The sequence below is a fragment of the Notothenia coriiceps genome, unplaced genomic scaffold (assembly GCF_000735185.1).
Source record: "Notothenia coriiceps isolate Sejong01 unplaced genomic scaffold, NC01 NC01_scaffold00003305, whole genome shotgun sequence".
Taxonomy (NCBI): domain Eukaryota; kingdom Metazoa; phylum Chordata; class Actinopteri; order Perciformes; family Nototheniidae; genus Notothenia; species Notothenia coriiceps.
The window spans coordinates 88,365-113,241 of record NW_011336006.1 but is presented as its reverse complement, the minus strand read 5'-3'; the positions used below and the strand labels follow the sequence as shown (position 1 = coordinate 113,241).

The following is a 24,877-nucleotide window of genomic DNA, read 5'->3' as shown; positions in this document are numbered from 1 at the left end:
CCAACTGTCAATCAGTGACAGATTGAACACACCTCGCTGTCAGACAATGCAGACGCCTGGCAATTAGCAGCACGACAATTTGAACAAAGAGAGGTGAGAGGAAACAAGAGCGCATTAACAAGATAAACACTGCATTACACAAAAAGCAAACATCGGGGGCTCCAACCAAGCTCTGATAAACGAGAGAACAAACCCGAACACAGTCAGGGGGACGACAATTGATCATTACAACACATTGCACGTAGTTTTCAACAACAAGAAACAAATAACAGACAATCAGGCTTAATTGGAGAAGTAAAACAAATGTGAGGTCAGAGGGAGTCAGCAGAGGCTTTGTTGTGCTTTAAACCACATCTTTATCAAACAATTGATATGTTCATATATATTCAGCCCTAGCATTTAGTGTTTTTTATGTTGCCTGAGACAGCATCTCTAGGCAGCCCTGTCAAGTAAATCTAAAGCCCTTAAACAACCACTTTACACCAAGCAATAAATGTTTTAAAGTTATTGACAGCTTCTCTTGTCCCCCCTGCTTTCTGTCTAGGGGACTAACAAACAGCCATGTATTTATCTGTCAATAAACAATGTGGAAGTCTTCAACTGCGTGCTAGCTCCCCCCAGTGATCACTAGCTGTCTGACATCTTCATTTTGGCAAAGAAAGAAAATAAATATTCAACACATTTCTCTGTTCCTTTCTACTCCTGTGTATATTTTTATTATAAAAGCAAAATTAGAGCTTATTATGAGGACATTAATTTGCAGATACGTGGGGGCCATGCCGTTATTAAAGAGGCGAATCATGTCATTTTGCATTGGCCTATAAAGGATATATAAATGTAAATCCTAGGCCAACTCTGCCTTCGATCGGCCATTAGTCTGTCAGTTCAGAGTGAAAATAAAGAGAGCGAGGGAGAAATGGGGACGGTTAACAAAAGCCAGTTCAGTTTTGTTTGATGACCGATCATTATCAGCCGCGCTCTGCACAGACCAAAAGCAGAGCAGAAAGCCTCACACAGCCGCAGCCACTTAAATCCAACAATGCCAGGCAGCACGCCATTATCCACCATGTCTTCTTGCATAAATGCATCCCTGTGGGTTTTATCCATCGAACAGACAAGCTTTATTGCTGCGAGATGAATATAATATCGTCAACGAAGGTAAATCTCATTGCAAAGCTAATCATTTTTTACATTTAGTCTTAGCTGGGTGCTATTGTTTTGTCTTTCTCAGCAACCCATATTTAATGTTCAGCATATTCAATATGACCTTTTCACTTTCTATTTTATACTTGGCCAGTGAATCCTCTCATTAGAGCTGAGGACACTGATGTCATTTCCTCTGCATTTTCTCCAGGAAATGTGGGTTTTTGGAGCAGAGGACAACTACTTAATACGTTTATGCCATTGTTTTTGCAAAAATATTGCGGGAAGTAAACAGTTGGGAGTAGCAGAGTGATCTGTCAGAAGAAGAGCTGGAGGGGACACGCTGCACATCTCCAACTCCTCAGCAAGGTCACAAACTTAACCGCTCTGAATCCAGATCCAGGTTGCAATTATTATTGATTGACTTCTTTTAAAACAAGTTGCACATTTGTTGTATTTCTTACAAAGTAACTGCGCAGTGTGTGTGTGTGTGCAGCAGCAATGAACTACACTTGCTATAAAACCTTAACTTTAGATTAAAAAATATGACAAATAAAACCAATTAAATAATTGTAGCCTATGAAGTGTGTAGTCCACATGTTCTTAAGGGAGGTGTATACTGTATTGCAGCGGTTCCCAACCTGTGGGAAATCATTTGCAAAACATTATGATTTGTGTGGAAATGTTTCATTATTACGAATGTTTTAAATGTTAACCTCTTTTCCTTTCTTTTTCTTGATCCTCCTTAGCAACAGTCATTACAGACGTTGACAGCGGTCTGTACTACTGGATTAACAATGTGTCACATGTTCTGAATTGACCAATCAGAACTTTATTTAGCCTCCTTATTGTTTATGGTTGAATGTGTGTGTTTGGGGGACTTGAACTTGAACAGCTCTGCCTCGCTTACAGCATTTGGACCACTCAAATGATGTCAAAGAAACTCGGTAAAGAAAACAAATGAAAATAAAGCTGCACGTCTGTAATTTTAAATGGTTCTTGTTCACAAAGCCAATAAATCCTATCAATCACCGATGGCCGCTGATGGAGGAACAAGCTGTTTCCATTCAGCCCTGCTTACTGCTGTCAGCTCGGCCGACTCAATCATCAGTCACCCCCCCTCGCCCTCTGGCCCCCCGTGTCTAAATACTGCTGTTTGCATCTCCACTCCCCGTCTGCTGGGCTGCGGCTGTAAATCACAGGTTAAGGAAAGAGCCAGCGTTTGGGCCTCACTCCAGTTCATCACAGATCATTACTGTATGCTTCAAGGTAATCAATCCGGCCCAGAGAAAACACGGCTGAGTTTCGCGGAGTGATGAAAGGCTGATACGTTTTCAGACTGCAGGCAGAGGCCGTTTTTCACTGTCTGGGCAGTACAGAGGGGTAATTAACAAGTCCACAAGTTTTTAATCAGACTCATTATTGGTCTTTTACCAAGAGAAGGCTTTCAGGGGGAAGCAATTAATCTACCACTGTCTACACTTGAATTGTTTGGACACACACAGACACACACAGACACACACACACAAACCAACGCTTTAAAAAAAAAATCCACTCTGCATCCTTCCCTAGCCTCTATACCTCTCTCCTTGACCCACATCAATACTTAACTGTTTTCTGGGAAGGCTGCCCTACTGCTAAACTTTCTCATTAAGTAAGAACAACAGAACTTAAATGTATTGTATAGCTTAAAATGTTCTCGTTATGCTGACATGTTATTTTCCTCAACTGAACTGTAAACAAGGCTGTTTATTACTATACCATTGCCACCTCTATCCCATCTAATACAATATGTCAAGTTTGAAATCTAAAGAGAAGGTGGAGGTTACAGAAAATATTACTTTTTCCAGTTTATGTCTAATTTCTTGTCATTTTTCATTATCAAAACATGAAGTACATTCACTTCATCAGTTGATTTGCATGTTCAAAGGACCCTTTGTGCAAAATATAATGTATTATTCAACCAGCATAATTGTAAAAAGAACAAGGCACTGAATATGTTTCCTGATTGTTTATGGTTTAGTTTTTTTCCAGTTTCATTATTCACTTTGCATTGTGGCAGTTTTATGTTGCCTTCTCTGAATTATTGTATACTCAACAGTCTACCTTTCTGCTGTGTGCTCCATAAAATGTATGTGGAATGCAGATATCCTAAAATCGTCGCTCCTGTAAACCCTTAACAATCACATCCCACTAGCTCTCCCACACCTGCATCCATAACTCAGAAACTCTCCCCTGAGGAAAAGGATTATCACGACTGCACAACACGCCTCCGAGCAGAGCGGAAAAGGTATCTCTGTAAACGCCTCCAAACTCAAACAGAAATAAAAGATCCATACAGATCATTGTCTGTGAGAAATGACAGCCTTGGGGAACGAAATGAGTACTCTTCCAGGGGAAAGCGGAAATTACATGTGAGGGGAACAGAATTACCGTGCCAAGGTTGCTAATAATGGAGGCTCTCAGTTTGGCCTCGGCAGTAGATCTCAGAAAATCCATTTATACTCCCATGTTCCCATGAAAACACTCTAACCTCCGCTCAAAACAGCTGCGTCCAAAACCTCAATAACATTTTGCAGTATTTCCAAGATATTACAGTTTAAAAACTTAGAAGACAGAAAAACTGGCTTATCTAAATTAGATTTGAATAGATGTGTTTATTATTTTTAAGTGTTTATTCTTATTTTTTTGTCTAATTTATACGTTTTTATGAATCACTCAAATATTTCTCATTATCCAATAAATACCTACCTTTCTTTATCTTGTAAACTTCTATTAAGACCACACATATTATAATGATTTGTCACACAATCTTCTGTTACATTTTACAATCTATTTATAAAATAAAATCTAAGTACAAGACAGAAAAGATCTACAAACAACTCACTTTCTACCAACAAAGAGTTCAATCAGTTATTCGTCAAAATGCGAAGCCACATGACTAAAATAACTAGTTCCAATAAAATGGTATTTCGAAGAAGACAGCTAATTGAAGCTTAATGTACTTGTCTTCAAAATCAATGAAGCCAACACAAATTGAGTGCAGCTCTTCAGTGGGGATTTGCCTCGGATGAAAAAACACAATGTCAACAAGAAAACAGTAAAGCTGGTCATTAAGCATGGCACATGGGCATATACGTACCAAAGGAGATGAGGGGGGTGAGTCAGCATCCATTTACAGAGCATTAACCCATCTGCTCATCTAGTTCTCATTAAACAGACTTACGAGCCTCATGAACTTTATGTGTGCTCATCAATGGCTTTGCAAGAGGGTCGTAAAACGTAAGAGGAGAACAAAGTTTAGAATGAACACTGCATTTTGGCAAGTTGTTATGGAAATGAGTTGGACATGAATCACAAACAATAGCAATAAACAAAGAATTAGCAGCAGTGTGTGCTGTACATTCAGAGGGGGGAGTTACAAATCATCGAATAAACAAAAGACACAGGAGTAAAAAAAGTGATTCAGTGAGCCCAAAGGAAGTGATAATGAATTACAGACCAGTTTAAGATAATTAATAAACCAGTGCTGCTCTATTCTTCTTAAGAATGGCGCAGTAGAGGTACAGAGAGGAGTGATTAAAGGCACATTAGAAGCGTCTGAATGAATTGTATTTCATCCCTACCCAGGTATGAAAAGGTTTTCATCATCCCGAGTATCAAATGACCCCCCATCCTCAAAAGACAATAAGAAATCCAATCTACTTTTGTTTTATTATTCTCTCTATCAGTACTTAGGACCTTAATGAAGCATTTTACAGACTATGCACACGTGGGCACAGACCTGTATTTCTCTAGCACTCTCAGAGATAAAGATATCCATGCTGCCCACCTAAAGAAGCAAAGTTATTCTAGTGTTATTTAAACTGAATCACTCTCAGTTAACCTCAATGATCTTAAGGTCTTTTTTTCCCCGGGTTTTAAAATGGTTTTCTCTGAGATGTCTGCCACCAAGCCAGTTCTTTTCAGGTAGAATACAAAAAATTGCTCACAGCTTTGAAAAAAACAAGATGCAGTTGATTTATAATTTGTTTTGTTTTTGGATGAATGCAAAGATCAGAGACAGATATCTCAAAGCTTGGACATTACATTACATGTCACTTGTTAGACGCTTTTATCCAAAGCAACTTACATACTCAATACTGTGGGCAATCCCCACAGGAGCAATTTGAGGTGAAGTGTCTTGCCCAGGGACACAACGACATGCTGATTGCAGTGGGGTTTGAACCTGTGCTCCCTTGATCCGAACACCAACGCTCTATCCACTGCGCCACACGCCTCCTTGGACAAATAAAACAAACTACCATCATAGCCACAAAGCACTGGCAGTTAGGTGAAAAATGTATTTCTTAATTTGAGGGAACAACCCTTAAACTTGATCATTTGCTATAACAAGAATACGACTCTATTGCCATAATGAGATGAGATATTTAGCATGAATACTGTTTATTATGTTAATTATCTCAGTGCAGTCTGTCAGCATGCTAACATTGGCTAATTAGCACATAAGACAAAGTACAGCTGAGGCTGAGGGGAATGTTATTATTAGTTTTGCAGTTCTTTTTTCATAGAACTAAGTATTGCACATATTTAATGTTAGTCTAGACTAATTAACTAATTAAGTTAATTCATTCTGAAGGGCATGAATATGTGTAAAAAGCTTTATTATAATCCATCCAATTTGTATTAATAGTATACATTTGATTTAAAAGCTACCATGTCTATGTCTCATGGTAACACTAGGAAAAGTCAGTACATTTTGAAAGTGATAGGATCACTCATGATTTTACATTTTATTTGAAGTAGTTGCATGAGTAGAAGGAGTTTTACCAGCAGTGTCCTTGGAGCACAGAAAATATAAAATATTGTGACAGCTTGTTCACCGTCAGCTCACTGCCAGAGCTCAGCCTCAGCGGATTTGGATGACGTTTTAAAACACTTGTGTCAAACTTGCATCATGTTAAAATGAATGCATATTTCAGGCATCAATGACAAATCCCAGGATACCCAGATCAGTATCCGCCGCTAAGCTGTAGCCTGACTCTTATAAAGCCAGACAGTGTCTCATTGTTGCCTCCCGCTCCCTGCGTGACGCTGATAGCATCAAGAGAAACATATTGCGCTGCTGAGCTCTAAAGTGGCAACCAAAAAAAAAATATATATGAATAATATCTTCCTTAAATATATAGTATTGCTGAATCTGTCACACATGCACAGCTTCATTGCAAAAATATTTGTTAAACAATTGACAATTTTTATTAAAGTCAGAGTTTAACAGCAGTAGGTTGGGTAAAGTTATAAAAAGTATTTAAAGGAGAGTAGACAGAGAAATGGCTGTTGCCGGAACGGTACAGAGTCTGTGGCTCAGTGGATGGAGTGATGGACTTCAAATCAGGGGATAGCAAGTTCGAGTCCCACTTCAGTCAGCATGTCGTTGCGTCCCTGGGACATTTCACCCAAAATTGCTCCTGTGGGGATTGTCCACAGAACTGAATGTGTGTAAGTCGCTTTGGATAAAAGTGTCTAACAAATTACATGTAATGTAAAAGGAATATGTCACAAAATAACAATTTGTTTATCAATTGCTTACCCCCTGTCACCTGGAATCCTTTTATAGTTTGAGAGTAGACAAGTACAGAGAAATGGCTGTTGCCATAAAGGTCGCTAGAAAGACACAAAGTAGAAATGTTGTGTTTGAGTGATAGTTTCCTAAATCCGTCGGCAACAAGGACATCCCACATTTACACAAAACAAGGACAAAAAAATCAACCATTTTGTTAAAAGAATCTAACCCTAACCCCATTTTTCAGGTGTTTACAGAAATGAAATCCAGTTGCAGTTGAACTAAGAAAAAGCTTGCCACGAGTTTAAATAACCTGATGCTTTAAGATTCAAAACAATTTTAGAAACATAAAAGTCTAATAACGCTATGTCTCCCAATGGTCAGTTGCTCTATACTAGAAGTTTGAGCTGTCGAGGTCCAACTCTGTTGACTTGGCTGAATAATAAATATTTATCTAAGTGAAAAATGCTGATAATGCCTGAAAGGTCTGGGGAAGCACTCTGTGCTGTACAGTGAAGCCTTTGCTTAACCATTATGAATGCCTTTAGGAAAAGTGCATTAAGACATTTCTACGCAGGATACTTTGTGTCTGGTTTTAGTTTTTACATTTTACTGCAGCAGAGTAAGTCATTCTGAAAAAACTGAAATAACAACAGTAGGAACTGCAATATTTTACCATTAAATATATGTTTATAACGCCAAGCTGCCCTTCAGCTTGTCCCCAGAGAGCCTGGTGTTTATATTTACCAGCTGACTACTGAACTACCAACTGAAAAACAACGATTTTAGAGATAATGACTGTGTTTTGCAGCTAACAAAACCAACAACAACTTACAACACCGCTGTCATCGGAAGTGCTCATTATATCATCAGACTGTTTGAAAGCAAAAGAAATAAATTAGTAGCTCTGACATTTTCCTCATGCACAGAAGCAGCTAATTACTTTTGAAAATGCCCTTCAAGTGTTCAACAACAGATTGATTAAAAACATAATTAGAATGAAGACAGCCTCTAAAATGCTATTCATAGCAAACACAGCAAGCACGGGTTACACGTGTACCTGAGGAGATTTAACACACTCACCCTCCACAGTCTCTCCACCCGGGACAACTTGCGAGATTTCATTGTGACGGAATGGCTGCATGTGGAAAGGGCGAAGGAGGAGTGATGTAGATGCAGAGAGAGAAGTGAATAATGACCGGATCATAAACGAGACACACCTCAGCTCTCAGTGAGACAATAATTCCATAGTCAGCATCCCGGCCCTAAGATACACATTAAGGTTGAAGTGCCCACGTGGGTGTGTGTGTGTGTGTGTGTGTGTGTGTGTGTGTGTGTGTGTGTGTGTGTGTGTGTGTGTGTGTGTGTGTGTGTGTTGGCATGGACCTTTAAAGCTAAAACGCTGCCCTGCATTAATGGCCTGCAATTATCAGTTATTTTCATTGACAATTAACCTGATATATATTTTTTTTATTAAATTGATTTGATGTTTGGTTTGTAAAATGCCAGAAAATGGGGAAAAATGTAAATCAGTGTTTGCCAAAACCCAATATGGTGTCCTCAAATGTCTTGTTTTGTCCACGACTCAAAGATATTATTCATATAATTTAATCATTTAGAAGTAAAGTAACCAGAAAATATTCACATCTCAGGAGCTAGAATCAGATAATTTAGATAAATTAACAGAAAAGTTGTTAATTATTGTATTGGTTCGCTATGTATAGATCCACCTTTGCAGCTCTTCTCATGCAAGTAAGTAAGTAAAACTTTATTTATATGGCACCCTTCTGTAAAAGACAAGTCATCAAAAAAAGAGCCCGAAAGGCCAAAAAGAACTTGACTGCGCCCCCGTCCCACCAGAGGAGGTCAAGTCAGAGTCCTGAGGGAGAATCAGGCAGAACACGATGTCCGACAGCCTTTGACGTCCGCATCAAACTTTGAAACACATCCCAAGAGTGGGGGAGCGAGGGCGGGGATGAAGCTAAAGCTCCCGGTCTCTTCACAACAATCAGCACTGAAGCACTTACCTGAGCCATTAGCTGCAACTTGCCATTCAGCACAGATCAGCATTACACACCACACAGAGCTGAGCCACTTTATGGCGCTTTTTACCAAGGTTTGTTTATCCCATCTCCCCTCTACTTTTCTCCCAGGGGCAAATTATCCACAACATCATCTTCTGGATTGATAAAAGCGTTTCTCATACAGCCACAGGCGAGCCATGAATGCCTGGGAGGTCAAAGGGAAAAAGAACCAGTGAAGCTAATACCTGTAAGATCACAGCCACAGACTCACTCGGCACAGCACTAAGCGCTTATAGGACAGTCCTTTGTGCATGTAGCAATCATGCTGCACAACCAAGGGTTAACCCTGTCACCCATCAATAACCACTCATCTTATCTTATCTTATCACCCCCAAGGCTTTGCACAATGTTGAATGTGCCTGCTAATGGATTCTGTTCATGTTGAGCTTATTTGGCACACATCGAAACATGTGTTCTTAGCTCACCGAGAGATAGGGCCAAGCGCAGCACAGGTAAACATCATCAAAAAGGGTCTCCATCACATAGAGCAGGTATTTCATTTGTAGCGTCTCGGGCACCACTCTCTCCATAGGAAGAACACAGCAAAGCCAGCGTACAGACGTCTATGTCTGATCATGTGAAAGATGTCACTTGTAGTGTCGGCATCTCTGTCCCATTCCTCTGCAGTTCCCCGAAACTTTGTGGAGTGTTTCAGCATCTTTCAACATACCGTTTTGGTTTTAAAGCGCACAAGCTAACTGTGCTCGTTTACAACTCTCATCAGAACCGTTTCCAGCCACAGCTCTAAAGGAGTTGGCACAGTAGAAAACAACGATAGAGTTTAAAGTGGACCTAGCATGCTATATTTGAAACATATATTGTAGGGCCATACCTATATAAAAACTGTTTTTGCAAGGGCTGATTCTGCTTTTGTGGCAGAATACAGCGCCACTTACAGGCCTGGCATATGTACTACAGCGTCTCCAGCGCTTTCGAGCGGTCTCTCATTCCCCTGATAGGTGAAGAGTTGCCCATATAGGCGGAGAGCACCCCTTTTCTGACGTCAGAAAAATTCAAATAATAATCAGATCCGTTGCAGCCCCGTTTTTAGAGATTTGGGTATGGAGGAAAAGAGAGAGGGTTGTGTTTTCTGACACTTGGGGAGTTCCCTGACACACCGGGGACACATATTCATGTATAAAAGACATACATAAGTGCGTTTTGCATGATAGGTCCCCTTTAAATAAAAGAGTCATTAATGAACTTTTTCAGGTTGCCAGAAACATAACCCCAAACAATCTTATGTTGTTCCATGTCTATTTGATGACTAAATATGTGCCCGTTCACAAACATGATCAGCATTTCAATTTTACAGCTTACAGTATATGCTGCCCCCCATTGGACAAAAAAGCAATGCACTTTTAAAACAACAATCTCTTTACCTTAATATGTGCCTGTTGAAGCTGAAAAAAAGACTAAATATTCAAAATAAAATGTAAAAAAAAATAGATTTTCACATGGATATGATGCCAAAATTCGGTCTACAACAATATAACACGATGGATATTCAGCTAAGAGACAGTCAGAGTTTTCCCTGTGCTGATGATGTGTATACGTTTGTCTCAACACATGAGCCATAAAGTCAGCACAGCAAGATGCCTTCCTCAACACATTCAGCAATAAACTCTCTGTATTCCCATGATGCAACAGCCAATCTGGTGAGGGGAGGAACATCAATCATCGCAGTTAGGTTTTCCTGTCTTAGTCGGGTACGATTTGACAGCCTGCCAGCTCCAGAATATCGAATCACTCAATAGTGCTCCCCCATTCCCTCCACCTCCGCTACACCAAACAATCATTATCTCCCCCCATCGCGGCTCCACGCAAGCTCCACAATGAACATCATCACGGAAGTCAGCGCTCAACTCCCAGCTCAGGGAAAAGCAATCTTTTTCCCTCTCGTCCCAAGAGCCCTGAGTCTCATTCAGACTCCTGACTTCTGGCTTAGAGGAACAGGAGAGGAATATTGACTGGAGATGAAGACGTAGGAAAAGCTGCGCGATACAGAATGGGCCCAACAGAAGCTCAACAATGACTATGACCTACATGTGCCTCTACACAAGAGGTAAGTAACCAGGCACACACACACACACAATCAACTCAGACTGAGATGCAGCAACAACTCGTCTGACGGGTCACCTTCATGCTGAGCTTTCCTGCAGAAGTAAACAGATATATGGCTGGAGGGACAAAACTGTCCTCTCCTGTTGTTGAATGTACATAAGGTCTCATGTGTTATTCATCTGAAGCCTTAGCTCCAGGCAGGAGAGGGCTGAACAACGGACTTATGTCACAGCAGACATGTTGTCTTTTAAAACACTGGGAAATAAATAATTGATGGCAGATTTTTCATTATTTTTTCTGGCTTCAGGGCAGTAATGTAGTGAACGAAGACTGAACCTGGGAAAATATTGGTTTCCCTATAGAGGTTTAGTTAAAATTAGTTTTGTAGGAGCCAGGGAACATGATTAAAAGTTAACATGTGTTATTTATGTTATGTGTGACTGATTGAACTTGGCTGCTGTAATGTATACAAATTAAACAAAAGAGATGTAACATTTAAAGTGCTTTTTAAAGATGCTGGCAGGCAGATTGTGTCATCTTTAGACTGAGAGAGGCTAGATGATACTAACGCTATACTGCTCCTGGCTGTTGCTTCATACATAAATGAAAGACATGAGTGAAATAAATCTTATCTAACTCTGACTTCAGCTTCTTTTCAGGCCAGATAATGATGAAAGCTCAGCTACTGCATCAGTACAGAGATCTAAACACTAACACACACTATCCTTTTCCTCACACAAAGGTTGCTACACATGTACAAAAGCTACAGTGGCTTTTCCTGTTGTCCCCTCCAGTTCTCACTACACTGTGTATGACCCTGGTGACTTTGCAGCTCTGCCTTTTCCTTGCCATTCTCTCTGTTTTCATGTGTTTTTGTACCAGTTCCATTTTGTGCTTGCGTGTGTGTCTGCAGGCCTCTCAGGGGTGTGTCGCTGCTGTATCATGGTGTGGTCGATAAGCGTAGCTGCCCGTGTGACACAACGGATTACTGCTGCCTGGTCTCAGCCCAGAGAACGACTGCGAGAGGGCTCGGGAGAAATGGCAGCTCCGCTCTGCTGCTCTAATTCTAGCTGACGGAGATTTCCTTCACTTGCTTTTAAGTTCTGTCTTCATTATTAATGATCTACGCCGGATGATTTTCTTGTTTGATTCGAAAAAAAAGGAACATTTGTAAACATGAGGCAGGGCTGCGAAGTAATAGAATACATGACACTCAGTCAAAGAGAAGATCCAAGGTCTTGCTCAAAGACACTGCAACTCAATAGAACATCAATGCAGCTGGAGGAACGGGCATGACAACTGAAAGACAAGCTCTGGTTTCTCCACACACTCTCTGCAACCGTTATAATTACATTTAAAGGCCACCTATTATGCTAAATCCACTTTGTCATGTCTTTTATATAAACATGTGTCCCCTCTGCGTAAAGAGATTCTGAAAGTTTCAAGAAAAAAGACCCCTCTCTTTTTGAGCTGATCAGATTTTGTCTCTATTTAACGATTTTTTGGCTTGTGTAACCATTAGCCAATCACCAACCAAGGTAACCCCCCCCCCACCTTATCACCTGAATCTCCTCCTAGAGTACCACTGTGTTTTTTTTAACCAAACATCTCTCAGAGGGGTGTGGGGAGGGGCTCCTTATTTTCATCTAAAGCAACAGACAGAGGATCAGCACTTTTGAAACAGGGCTGAAACAGAGGGGTTTATGGGATGCTACAACGGGTGGTCTGTTTGGTATTTCAGCCAAACACTTCAAAGACAGGTTTTGTATATATCTGAGACCTATAATATATTGATGAAAAACAGTATAATAGGGGACCTTTTAAATTTCCCCTTTCTTGAATTAAATTTGACAATTAGAGTGATGCTCCTGATGATTTATTGTCCCTATCTGCCAGGAATAAGACTTTTGTCAGTGTCTGCAGGTCAGAAACCCAAGGTGACCGTGTAACCTTTCCAATCCTAATGAGAGCTGACATTTTCTTCCTCTTCCTGGATCTGAATGTGACGCTTTTAGCAGTGGCAGCTGGCTGGTTTCAGTTACTAAAGCTGTGTAGGAAACCATAGCAACTTGGGTTTTTGTTGTTTTGTTTTTTTGTTCAAGTAGGATTTTAGGCTTTAACTATGCTGGAGGCACAGCAGTATGTTGATGTCAACAGTACAGAGTGGCGTTGGTGCATTGATTGGAACACAACGGTCTCTCGTGGCAATACAGAAACAGTTCATTGAAAAGCCATCATAAATGGTTTCCTGCACGTGCTTGGCATTTTAAACAACAATGACAAAAACTCTGGGATGTCAACAAAGGCAAACAACGCTCGATCTATAATGCTTGCTCTTTCCTCCCTCCCAAAAAGCTGCACTGCTGTGTAACAACCACACAACGATAAAAGTTAATTTTCTAATTATAGAAAACATAGCCTGAAGCTTTAATCAAAAAAACTGAGACACACACACCTCACATTGGAACAAAATGAAATGGGAACTAGGCAAGTTAGAAGACAGTTATATTTAGTGACACACTCACCTTAAGTTAAAAAATAAAGTTACGTCTAAATCTCCTGTGCGGGGATATGACTGACATCAAGAAGCAGAAGATCAAATAGAACGAAAAAGAGGAGATTATTTGAATGCATGAATATTTAATCTGCTAACTTTTGACCACACAGATCGCAGCTACAGTTAAAATGAATATATCAAAGAAAAGAGAAGAGGCTTTTGGACGTGATGTGAATACAATTTTTTAAATGCCTGCATGGAGGCTTACCACTTACGTTTGAATCTACCACAGGAGACTGAAGCTCTGCATCAGCCGTTCTGCAGGATCCTCGTCTCATCAGGGAGCAATAAGGCTCCTTTGTATTCAAACACTGAATAATATCCACTGTCAGCTCGTGTGATAATACAGTGCATCATCACTAGAGAGGCAGCGGCCTGCTGACGCACTGTTGACAGGTCTGTGGAGGTGGGGGGGAGGGGAGGGGCGGAGCGGCAGAGGATGATCGATGGCTTGTCAACACAGTGGTGATGTGCTCAGGGGGGGTAGACCTGTTGTGATGTCCTTTGGGAACAGAGGAGCGGAAAAACAAACTAGTCGATAGTGAATAGGTCTGTCATTAGCAAACGAACCCCTGGAACAGGAAAGGGTGATTTTCATTAGGAGTCAAATAAATGCTTTCATAGTGGACAAAGCACAGACAGGAGAGGAGAGCTGCGTCATCTCCAGATGGCCGTCAGAGTCACCAGCAAGCAGCAGCGTGTGTGTGTGTATGTGTGTGTATGTGTGTGTTCCCAAAGCTCAAACAGCCTCACCCTCTCCACCTTTGCAACCATGGCAACGCCGAGCGAGGGGTCCTCCTGCCGAGGATGCTGCCAATCCTGAAGGGAGGAGCAGCGCTGACTGCACGTTCGCCTTGTGTGCCCTTTCCCCCACATGCAGTTTAAAGGGTCCTCACCCCTGCTTTGTGCGATTAACTTTGTAATGGTTTGTGAGAAGGATTATAAAAAATAAAACAATATTGCATCTTCTATTTAAGATCATACTATTATCAAGTTTGAGCTAGGCCAGACCGTAAAGCTGCTTAAATCACTATTTCTAAACTGACAGTTCATCAAAAAAGTGTACTATTACTTTACCATAAATGCCATAAAGTAAAAAAGTCAACATCATTGACACCACTACAAAAGTCATTACAGAACTAGAGCTTGAAAATATAAATGTATACCAACAAAAATAATGACCAGACTGACTATAAACAAGAGTGCAAGGAAATGCGTTATATGCAATTAAGCAATAATGTAAATGCGGATTATTTTAGTGCACCAAACAGGTGCCTTCAAACAACGTTTAGAAGGCAAACGTTTAAATGCCTTTAGGAGTGCATGGTCCTCACAGTCTAATATAGCCCTTTTAAGGACCTGTCAGTTATAAAAGTCCAAATGCAAAGCCTGACACCAACAGAAACCTTTAGAGTCTATTCTAGATGTAGAGATTTCCCAAAAAAGCAATAACAAAAAGGGTAAGGCAGATATTATGAAACATCGGAAACATCCCCATCTCTCTATCTTCCTTCAGTTACCATCACCGACTGTTGACTCTGATCAAAGCAGAAGGTTTTTCTCCCAAAGATGTTTCTTAAATGAAGCACACATGCCATGACTTTACATCTTGTTCTAGCACTGACATGTGTTGGATGTAGTCATCATTTTGGAGGAGTGCAGCTGGAAACAAACAGCAGCTTGAAAGTAGCGTCCATTAGTAGACAGCGGTAACCTGAAGCATATACAGCATCTAGCCCGACCACAGAGATAATGAACACAGCCTATCACGTCTCGGTGCTCTCTTCTTTTATCTGGTCGCCCTTTATGAGCTCCGTCTGGCAGATTTATCCGAGCTTCCGTAACTCAAAGGAAGCACCGAACTAAACTTCAAATGGAAAATGGGCCTAACCTCCTTTTGCAGATCTGGAGTATCTGTAAGTAGACAGCAAAGTCAAGTGAATATAAGGACAGGGTGTGTGTGTGTGTGTGTGTGTGTGTGTGTGTGTGTGTGTGTGTGTGTGTGTGTGTGTGTGTGTGTGTGTGTGTGTGTGTGTGTGTGTGTGTGTGTGTGTGTGTGTGTGTGTGTGTGTGTGTGTGTGTGCGTGTGTGTGTGTGTGTGTGAGCCCTGGGCAGTGGTATTCGATTTTATAGTTAAATCCTACAGTCAGGGTGATTTATGATTCACTCCCTTTGAACTCCAATTTCCTGCTATCTGAAACAGAATAACACAATTATGTAGAGAGTACAGTAGGATTTCACCGATGTGAAACTTAAGCAAAATTAATTTATAGACGGCAGACACGCACGTATAATGATGCTTCACAAGATTAAGGCTCCGATACACAGCCAAAAATACACCCTGAAATTCAACGGTTACACTATTAAAAACACACTCCAGTAATCTCTTTAGAGAAATCTCATAGCTCACGGCTATTTGTGTTCATCCCCGGAGATATAGCCTACGTAACCTTGATTTTTCAAAATAACATTTTGCCACCAGCATCCTCGGGGAAAACATCACACTTTCTCAGTATCATACTGTACGTACATTTCAGGCAGAATCAGACCATTTAAAGACATTTAAAAAAAAACATTTCCATCACACTTCTAATCAAAAATATGTAGCCTGGGAGGATAATATAAAATGCTGATGCTTTATTAATCAGCATGCCAGTCTCAGATTAAGGTAGCCCTGTGGGAAAAGAGCTTTTCACTAATGACTCATGCTTTTAGTTAAACATGAATACACAGTTGCTGTCAGAAAAACACAAAAGGCAAGCAGCAAGGCTTGTTTTGTGAGTAAGAATCTTGTTTGGTTATAAAATATAAATGTCTTGGATGTTATCAGTATACACATACATATGATGAAATATTAAATTATCAATGTAATTATGATACAAGCTGAATTTAGTGATTTAAATACAGCAAGTCTTCTGAAACCAGGCTCAAGGCAGGAACCTCTGATGTGCCTTAATTATAATCAGTAACATGTTAAAATGTTTTAAGAAAGTGGCAGGTAACAAGTCGTCAAACTCTAAAGAGGACACACAAATGGTAGCTTCACTTTGAGATATTTTTGATGCACTTCAAGCATATTTGTTAACCATTGAATAAGTCAGAGGGACATTGGTTCATTCTTTTTTTAATCAAATTGTAAGGACTAATATTTGTCAGGGTCATTTCTTTTACATTTGGTCTTGTATTTTAGTTTATATAAAGAATTAAATTCCAACTATCCACACCAACTGTTATACCTTGAACATGTGCTGCCCCATATCTGTTATGCATATAGGATGATGTATGATTCCCTGTAATGTGTTATCTTATGTGGCACTTTGGTCTTTATGTGTTGGAAAAGTCAGTAAACAATACCAAAATTAAGTTGAACTATGTTTTTCCTTCTTTAGCTAAAGTCGCGCCTTAATGTCGACAGTTCGGAGAAAATCTGAATGAAAAAGGACTTTGCAACTTAATATATGTTTTCAGGCCCGGGTAAGGTCCGCTTTCAATGTGAGGCACAAGCGGAGAGAAATGTTTACATTTGCTCTGCTGTGTCTGCACATAAGGAAATATCAATACAGGCCAGGTCATTACATGTCCCAGGATAGTCGGGAAGTGAAATCTGAGCATATTTCACCTTTACATACAAAATCCATTCATTGAGGACACTTGCAGGTTTCCATTTGCAGTAAAGGGTACTGACAAGAAGAAACTACTGATGTCTCCATTTGTGAATCAAACTCTAATGAAAAATACTGATGCTTTCACACAGAGCACAGCAACAATCAATCAATCCCACAACAAACACACACTCACGCCAAAAAAGAATAAAGGAGCAGCAAGAGAAAAGTCTTAATTATTGAATTATTTTTGTTATTTAAAACCGTGCATGTAAATATCTGGATGTAATAAATACATTAATTACATTTCCGAGTCCATTTTTACCCTATCCCTCGGCAAAACTAATAGAAAAAACAAAAGCGTGTTAAACTTTTACTGTGTTGGAAATAGCACTTCTTGAAATGGTCTCCTCATCTCCTGAGGCTAAAGGCAATTTCATGCTCCAGCACGACTCAGGGGGACATCAGGACTAAAGGTGACCTCAAGGTTAACGGCCCAAATCTAATAAATATGTTGGAAATCCAGCAGCACAATAACAGCTCCTGGTCAGCCTTTCAACAATCCAATCTCAACGTTTAATTGCGAGAGAAAATCAGGATTTTTCTATTTTTCAGCAGATCTCTTCCAATGAACAAAGAGGCTCTTAAAAGAAATAGAAGATATATGACGAGCACTGTGGACAGGCTAGGTGTTGCTGTGACAGCCAAAGCAGTGTCAGTGTACAGCCTTTTGCCAACCTTATCCCATGATTCTAGATGTGACAGACATCAATAATTCAGAAGAACATCACAGTGTTTGCAGCTATTTAAAGATTAAAGGAGTCAAGTACACTTGTGTTTGCTGTTTGAACTAGTGTCATCCGCAAACAAGCAACACATTAATACACATTTTTTTTGTTCAACTGCTAACACATTAAAATAACACATAAAGCACAATGATGGAAGCTGCCACGCAGAGAGCAAAATCTCAGCTCAAGTCTTCAAAACTCAGAACACGTTTTCTGCTTTGCACCCAATTTGCATTTCAACATGACACTTTTGGCAACACACTGCACACTGTTCTCTACACAAGACACAGACATCTGACACAAAGTCAAGTGTTTGACATCTGAAAAACTGCCATTTAAACTGCCTCACTAATGGACAAATGAGTCATCACACGCTCCACCTGGCCGAACACCTAATTGCTTGATTGTCATCACATCAATCAGGATGCAAGCACCAAAGAGCTCTGGTGATTACCTGTTTTTACGGCAACAATAGAAGCCATTTAGAGGCTAAGACATATGTGTGGTGTAAAAGTAAGCCCTGTTTTCAAAGTCCATGCTGAGCACTCGTAAAAACTGTCACGTCACTTCATCAGGCTAAATGGAGGCAGAGTCTGTAAGACGTAAGCAGCTGTGTGTCCTTGTCTGTTTCTCTGTTTTGGTTCAAGTAGGCCTAATCAGTGAAAATCTGCCTCAGAAAAAAACATCATGATGAAACATTGAGAATATAAAGCCTTGTCATAAAAGCATTTCATGTTTGATTGATTTCGATTGTACTTGCTGTTCTGTATTTTCTTTGTGTGAAATATAAACTGTTGGAAAGACAACATCCTGTTTGCCAATGGACAAAAGACAAAGCCTTACTTTCATTCTGCATTCATCTCATGGTTTCAAGGCTGAATTTGTAAATCATAGGCCACATGCTGGCTCATATGAAAACACTTGATTCCATGTTTAAGTCACATAAAGACAGATTTATTAACAATTATTATGGAAATCATATTCTTACAAAAACGATGACCAAGTCATGGACCAATCCACCAAACTAAGCGAGAGCCACCATAGCTCACAAGGGCAGCCAAAGCATAAATGTTTAAGACACAGATCTTTTCATTGTTGCTTGATAGTAGCTCTAAAAGATAAATGTATATTCTAAAATACAAGCTGAATAACAGGCAGTAGCAGGTGGAAGAGCAAGTGTTTGGTCTCACACTAAAAAATCTCAACTCAACCAAGAGGCCCAGGTTTCCTGTGACGTCTTCCCCATTCAGTATATTTTTGATTTTCTGGCTTGAGTGCATACAGTAATATGCCAACATGGTGACCAGCATAAACACCTCAAAGCTTTAACATTATCATTTAGAAAAACTGTGAGAGACAACAAAGGCTCCATCCATGTGTGTTGGAGGCTATCCCTAAATCACAGTCTTCGCTGTTTCAGCACCATGGGCAGTACCAGAGGAAGGTTCACCTTACACACATACACACACACACACACACACACACACACACACACACACACACACACACACACACACACACACACACACACACACACACACACACCAAAACTGCAGATAATCACATCAGACAATGAGTGTTACATCATCCTTATCTGTCAGAAGCTGTCACTCATGTCATCTGGTACATCTGAGGGCTTTGTTCTAACCTGATTTCATGTTTTACAAAAAGGTGTTAGGCCAGCTTTCACAGGCCATACAGTCAACTGAAGTAACCAGGCAGAACATGCATATTCTAGCAAGAGTCAAGCTACCACAGCATGAAGAACAACCTTTTCAAACTTTCTTGACCCTGTAAAAGTAAAACAAATATGTCTTCAGAGATACTCTCATCCTATCACTTTTTCTAAGTAGTTGTGTTTCTTATCTTAGCTATAAATCAGGAGATTATTTTATAAGCGAGGGTTATGGCTAATAAAGTAAAAGTTTCTTACATCCTCATCCTCCTTCGAGCTTTTTTTGCGATACTGGATGTAAGGTCTGCCATCGCCGAGTGGCTGAGGGGTCTTCGCCGCGTTTTCCTCGTCTGCAACCTGACCACCGAGCAGGTGACTGGCCTCAGGTGGGTGCGGGAAGGAATTGGCCGTATTTATCTTCCCGGTGAATCTCTGATACAGCGAAGCCATATTATAGGTCCAGTCCAGATAAAAACAACTTACAGCATGTCACAGCCACATACAGGTCTCGCCTGAATCGTTTTTTTTTATTGGTTTTCTGTGCGCTTCGAGTAGAACCGATGGCAGGCAGCCAGTTTTCACCTCCGAGATCGAGAAGAAAAGATGGGGTGAAGATACCGTGCTAGTAAAAGAGCATGTATGAATAGTGAGTGACTCACAACGTGATGTGACAGACCAGTATAAAGCTGAATCGTGTGCAGCGATGTCCTTTTAGCTTTGTCCAGGCGCACGGCAGACTGGTGGGTTGAAGGTGTAAATAGTTGCTCTAATCTGTATTCACAACACTCTGTCTCCCCTCTTCAGTTTCCCGATGCCTCCTTACAGCGAGATATCAGGCGGATGCGCTGAGTTTCCGATCAGATTTTCGATTCCAACCAGACTCCGGTCGATTGTCGGCAAAACACAAGAGCAAAAGATAATGTTTCGACACTTTCGGCTGTGTTTTTTGGCAGACCTCACGCAGTAACAGTGTGAAGGACGCAGAGAGCCCGGCGGTGCTCTCCGCAGACGCACTCTGCATGAGAAGTGACCAGCAGAGAGAGAGCCGCGCTACTGTACTGTCACTACACTGCTCCGGGTGCTGCTTTACGCACAGACATTCAACGGCACTGCGCGAGTTTGATCCGGATTCTCCTTCATTGAAACCCCGTGATGAAAAATGGAACACGTTTATGTTTTTTTTGAAGGGGTTCATAACATTTCCTGCCAAATGTTTGTATTTGGTCCCAGGACAGAGCTAGAGTGCCTCTCTGTGGCGTACTTGAATAGGACATGCTGCCCGCACACCTATAGTGCAGGTGTAAGATGACACATATTCCGGTTTTTGCTTATGGTTTCTCAGATGCTTCAGCTCTTACATATTGAGTGAAATCAGATATCAGTGAAACACATTTTTTTTTCTTAAATAACGAGAATATGCCCACATGCAGAACACATGTGTCCTGTGATTAGCCTATAAATAAAATGCAAGGAATGTATTTCTGTCTTTCAATGAGTGTCTCTCCCCTTAATGTATGCAGTTTTCCTTCTATCATATATTTTCAGCCAGTCCACATCCACAAGTGTTGTTCAGCTCATACATTATATTTCATGCTTGAAGTGCTCACAGAGGCCCAACGATTTGCAGCTCTCCGGTAAATGCAGAATATTGGCTTATATGTGGTGCAGGGAGGGAAAGGCTCTTGAGTCAAAGTGTTAGAATATCTGCCATCCCCGCCATGAAAGCCATGGCCGAACACCCCTCAGCTTCTCACTGTGACAGCTCAAACTACCACTCCACTGGGGCCGAGCCCAATTTCTGAGAAATAGGTCATCTTCACACGGTCCAACTTCAAAGCAGCAATAAAGCAATGCTCAAAAAAGCCCCTCACATATGCTGTTGAATCGCAGGGTTCCGCATCTCCCATTAAGTGAAATCAAGTTCATTTTGTAATCTTTTGCAATGAGCACTCAAGGCACACTTACTACAACAGTAGATATGAGCATTTTTCATATTTGACTTTGAACAAAGAGCGAGATTCAGTTAATTTTTTTTTGACAAATGGTGAGTCATCTCCAGCTCTGGACGAACTGCTAAAGGCTCTTTGATTCATGGCTTGAATTATGAATGTAACCTATTGAATAAGATACATATCTAGAATCCTTCCTATTTATTTCAAGGTCTGGACACTCATTCAAAAACAAGAACAAAGGACGTTGTTGTCTTTCTCTAATTAAAGTCTGTCCCTATCCCTCCTCTTCAGTGTGAATGCATCTTCCTTTCATTTAGAGTACGTGGTGCACTATTTATAAATGAATTAAATCAGAACTTTGTTGATGCTTTTGCATGCTTTTTAGCAGAGATATGTTTAAGACTGAACATAATTATGTGCTTCCTGCAGTCTCATCTTAGACAGTGGCTGGCCTTGGTCCCCGTCATCATTTGTTTCTGTAGTTCATAAATGCCTTTCCTGGGTGTGCGAACCCCTTGGGGAAATAGGTTCGAGTCACTCCAACCTCTCTGATAGATGTCTTCCAATCTCCCTCACCTTGTTCGGGAAGCTATTGTGTCCTGCCTGGCTGCTAAACGCTCCCCTCAGGACCACGCCGGGAGCCATGGGCTCTGCTTGAATCCCCTATCGCCTCCTCACAGATCCAGCAGCTGACTGGAGCAACGCCCGCCCCCCTACTCTCACAAACATCACTGCAGTCGAGCTCTGCATTACGAGAGGCAAGAATGTGAATGTAGAGAGGCATGTAATAACAGCTATAAAGAGGATGGTAGCTGCAGCATACCTAATACCTCTGCAGGAAGCTAATGGTGCTGTTGGAGTCAGTGCAAGTCAAAAGTTACTTATGATTTGATATGGGACATTGTAATCATATTTCAAGCTCATACCAGATGCATTTTGATCCAAATGACATAATGCACTTCTGTGCACTTTATGATGCTGTGAGTGATGGCTTTATGTGGCTCAGTAAACTCCCCCGGGTGAGTTTGCTTTTGATTTGCTATCTTATTATATAAGTGCTTGAAGGAAGTCATTTTCTTTCGCTTCACTGTTGAAATGAAGCCAAAATACTAGTGCTGACATACTCCACAGGGTGCTGCAACACTCTGAGATAGCCTTCAGGATAAATCCCACCACTGCGTAAAACAGTCAGTTAAGTTTTGTTAAAGTCTGAAGTGGAATCAAGAAGTCTGAGAAACAAAAATGGAGCGCAAACTGTTGTCCATTTAAAATGAATATAGTAAAAAAGTGTTAAATAATTGGGCTTTGGAGGCTTGTTCTTTATTGTTTTAGCTTTAAGCGATGCTATCACACCTAACACATATTCATGCATCATGTTTAATCCCATTTAAACCCCAAACATATGTAAAACAGAGTTAAGTGGGGTGAAAAGATTGAGGCTCAGAGTCACATATTATTTATAATACATATAATGTAACAGGCTTATGATACACACTTTTAAGTGTTTGCATTAACTCAAATGCCACCACAGGCTAAGCAGTCTCCATCCGCATGCTACACACTGCAACAAAATGATTCACACATTAATTGGATGGCAGAGCAAACAGGTCAATCAATCAATGTCTGGTGGGAATGCCGTAATATATAATTTCCTCTCAACATCACTCAGCTGAATAAGGAAATGACTGCGCTTCTACATGATTGTTACGGAATGGATTTATTTACAGCTAAACATAATCACATCATTTTTCACAATTTTCCCATTTTGTATAAGCCGGACACTAATTTCCCTTGATTCTAAGCTGAGCCAAGCACGGCAACAGGATTTCTCTTTTTTTTACCATCCTGCTGCTTGTGTTGGAGGACATGCTCCTGCTTTGTTTACTGGACACACATTTTATCCTGAAGCTACCCTCGAGACATCAATACACTCACATTGATTCACATGCAGTTAAACTGAGTTGCATCCATCAACTTAGTTCAATTATTAGACCTGTCTCCAAGCAGGAAATATCCTACACCATAACTCATCCTTACTGTGTCAAACTGTGAATCTCATGCAATGAAGTTTATGGCAAAGATGGGCTACTGTGTGAAGTTAAAGGGACAGTTTTTATTTTAAATAAACTTTAAGTCAGATAGTGCACCCCTTATTTGGCCTTCTTACTGACGGTGACAAAAGCTCATCCATAAAAGGCTTAACGCCCACTTTCCGTACTTTGCATTAAAAGTCGTACAGATTCTCGGAGTAATAACTCATCGACAACTGCACACCCAGATACGACAATTATTGTTTTAGATTCAGTGTTATTCACCCTTTCCGACGATACCATTATCTCCGATGTGCATTGCTGAATAAACGTATACAAACCAAGGCCGTATTCATGGAGTCAACATTGGGGGGGACCAAAAATGCAATCAAGATTTGAATACTAATTTCCTGCCATTCTAAAGGAAAATATATAAAAATTAACTAACACATGGGATACTTCAAAACCTGTTAAACCCCATGCCCCCGTCCGTGGGGGCAAAACACAACAATTTTCACGAAACTGTGTCTCAGGCATGGGCGTAGGAAGCATCCTCAATGTGGGTGGGACAATTTGACGGTGGGTGTGGGCAGGTGGTGGACCTAACCTCCTCTAGGGGGGGTCCGGGGGCATGTTCAGCCAAGAAGATTTTTTTTTAAATGTTGAAGTTAAATGCATCAATCTGGTGCACTTTGAGAGCAAAATTAGGGCCCAAATCTATGCTTCTAACGATTATGAAATACTATTTCATAATACTTGTAGAGTATTTATTTAATTAATTCTGGCACCTTTGGTATTCCATAGGTGTCACACATCACAGTTTTACATTTTTCCACACTCTATAAATGACAAAATAAAATAGAAATAATCCACATGAATAAATATATATTGGATTACATCCAAAACGACACCGTCATTTTCCACATAGCTGACACTAGCCCGCCAAACACTGGCTAGCAAGTGAAACCAGCTAGCCCACAGCTAGTTAGCAACTATTCATGAAAAGTTTGGTTTTAACATCAGAACTACAAGTTACTTACACAAAGAAGCTAAACCGGAGGGTTCATTAATATTACCATTACGAAATAAAAATAATATAGATTACTTTAGAGCTAACTAAAAAAGATACCAGAACTGATGGAGGGCAAATTAAAACATGACTGACCTGCTTGCAGCATCAAGCTAACTGAAGCTGGACTCAGACGTGCGACAGCGAAATACACCCCCGGGTACAAAATAAAGGTATGCATAAACAAACAAGGCGGAACCAATTTACATATGAAAAGAATACATATATCATTGTGGTGAAGTTCACAATAACATAAAATAAAGATTTTCAAGTATACAAAATAGTCAAAATAAAAAAGTCATAGAATAGCAATTTAAAATAAAAATAAAAGTTTTTTTATTTTTGCTAGT

At 40.4% G+C, this 24,877-nt stretch overlaps 1 protein-coding gene across 3 annotated transcripts in view; it reads right to left on the bottom strand.

Annotated features, from left to right (window-relative positions):
* LOC104941249 (dipeptidyl aminopeptidase-like protein 6) overlaps positions 1-24,877 on the bottom strand; it is an 88,275-nt gene that overhangs the window by 43,039 nt on the left and 20,359 nt on the right. The window contains exon 1 of one of the 3 annotated variants that reach the window (XM_010766320.1): positions 19,735-20,535. The exons of the other annotated variants lie outside the window; for them this stretch is intronic. Within the exon in view, the coding sequence (XP_010764622.1) occupies positions 19,735-19,926 (192 nt within the window). The 5' untranslated portion in view covers positions 19,927-20,535. Of the gene's footprint in view, positions 1-19,734; positions 20,536-24,877 lie in introns of those variants that run through there. 3 annotated transcript variants of the gene reach the window in all.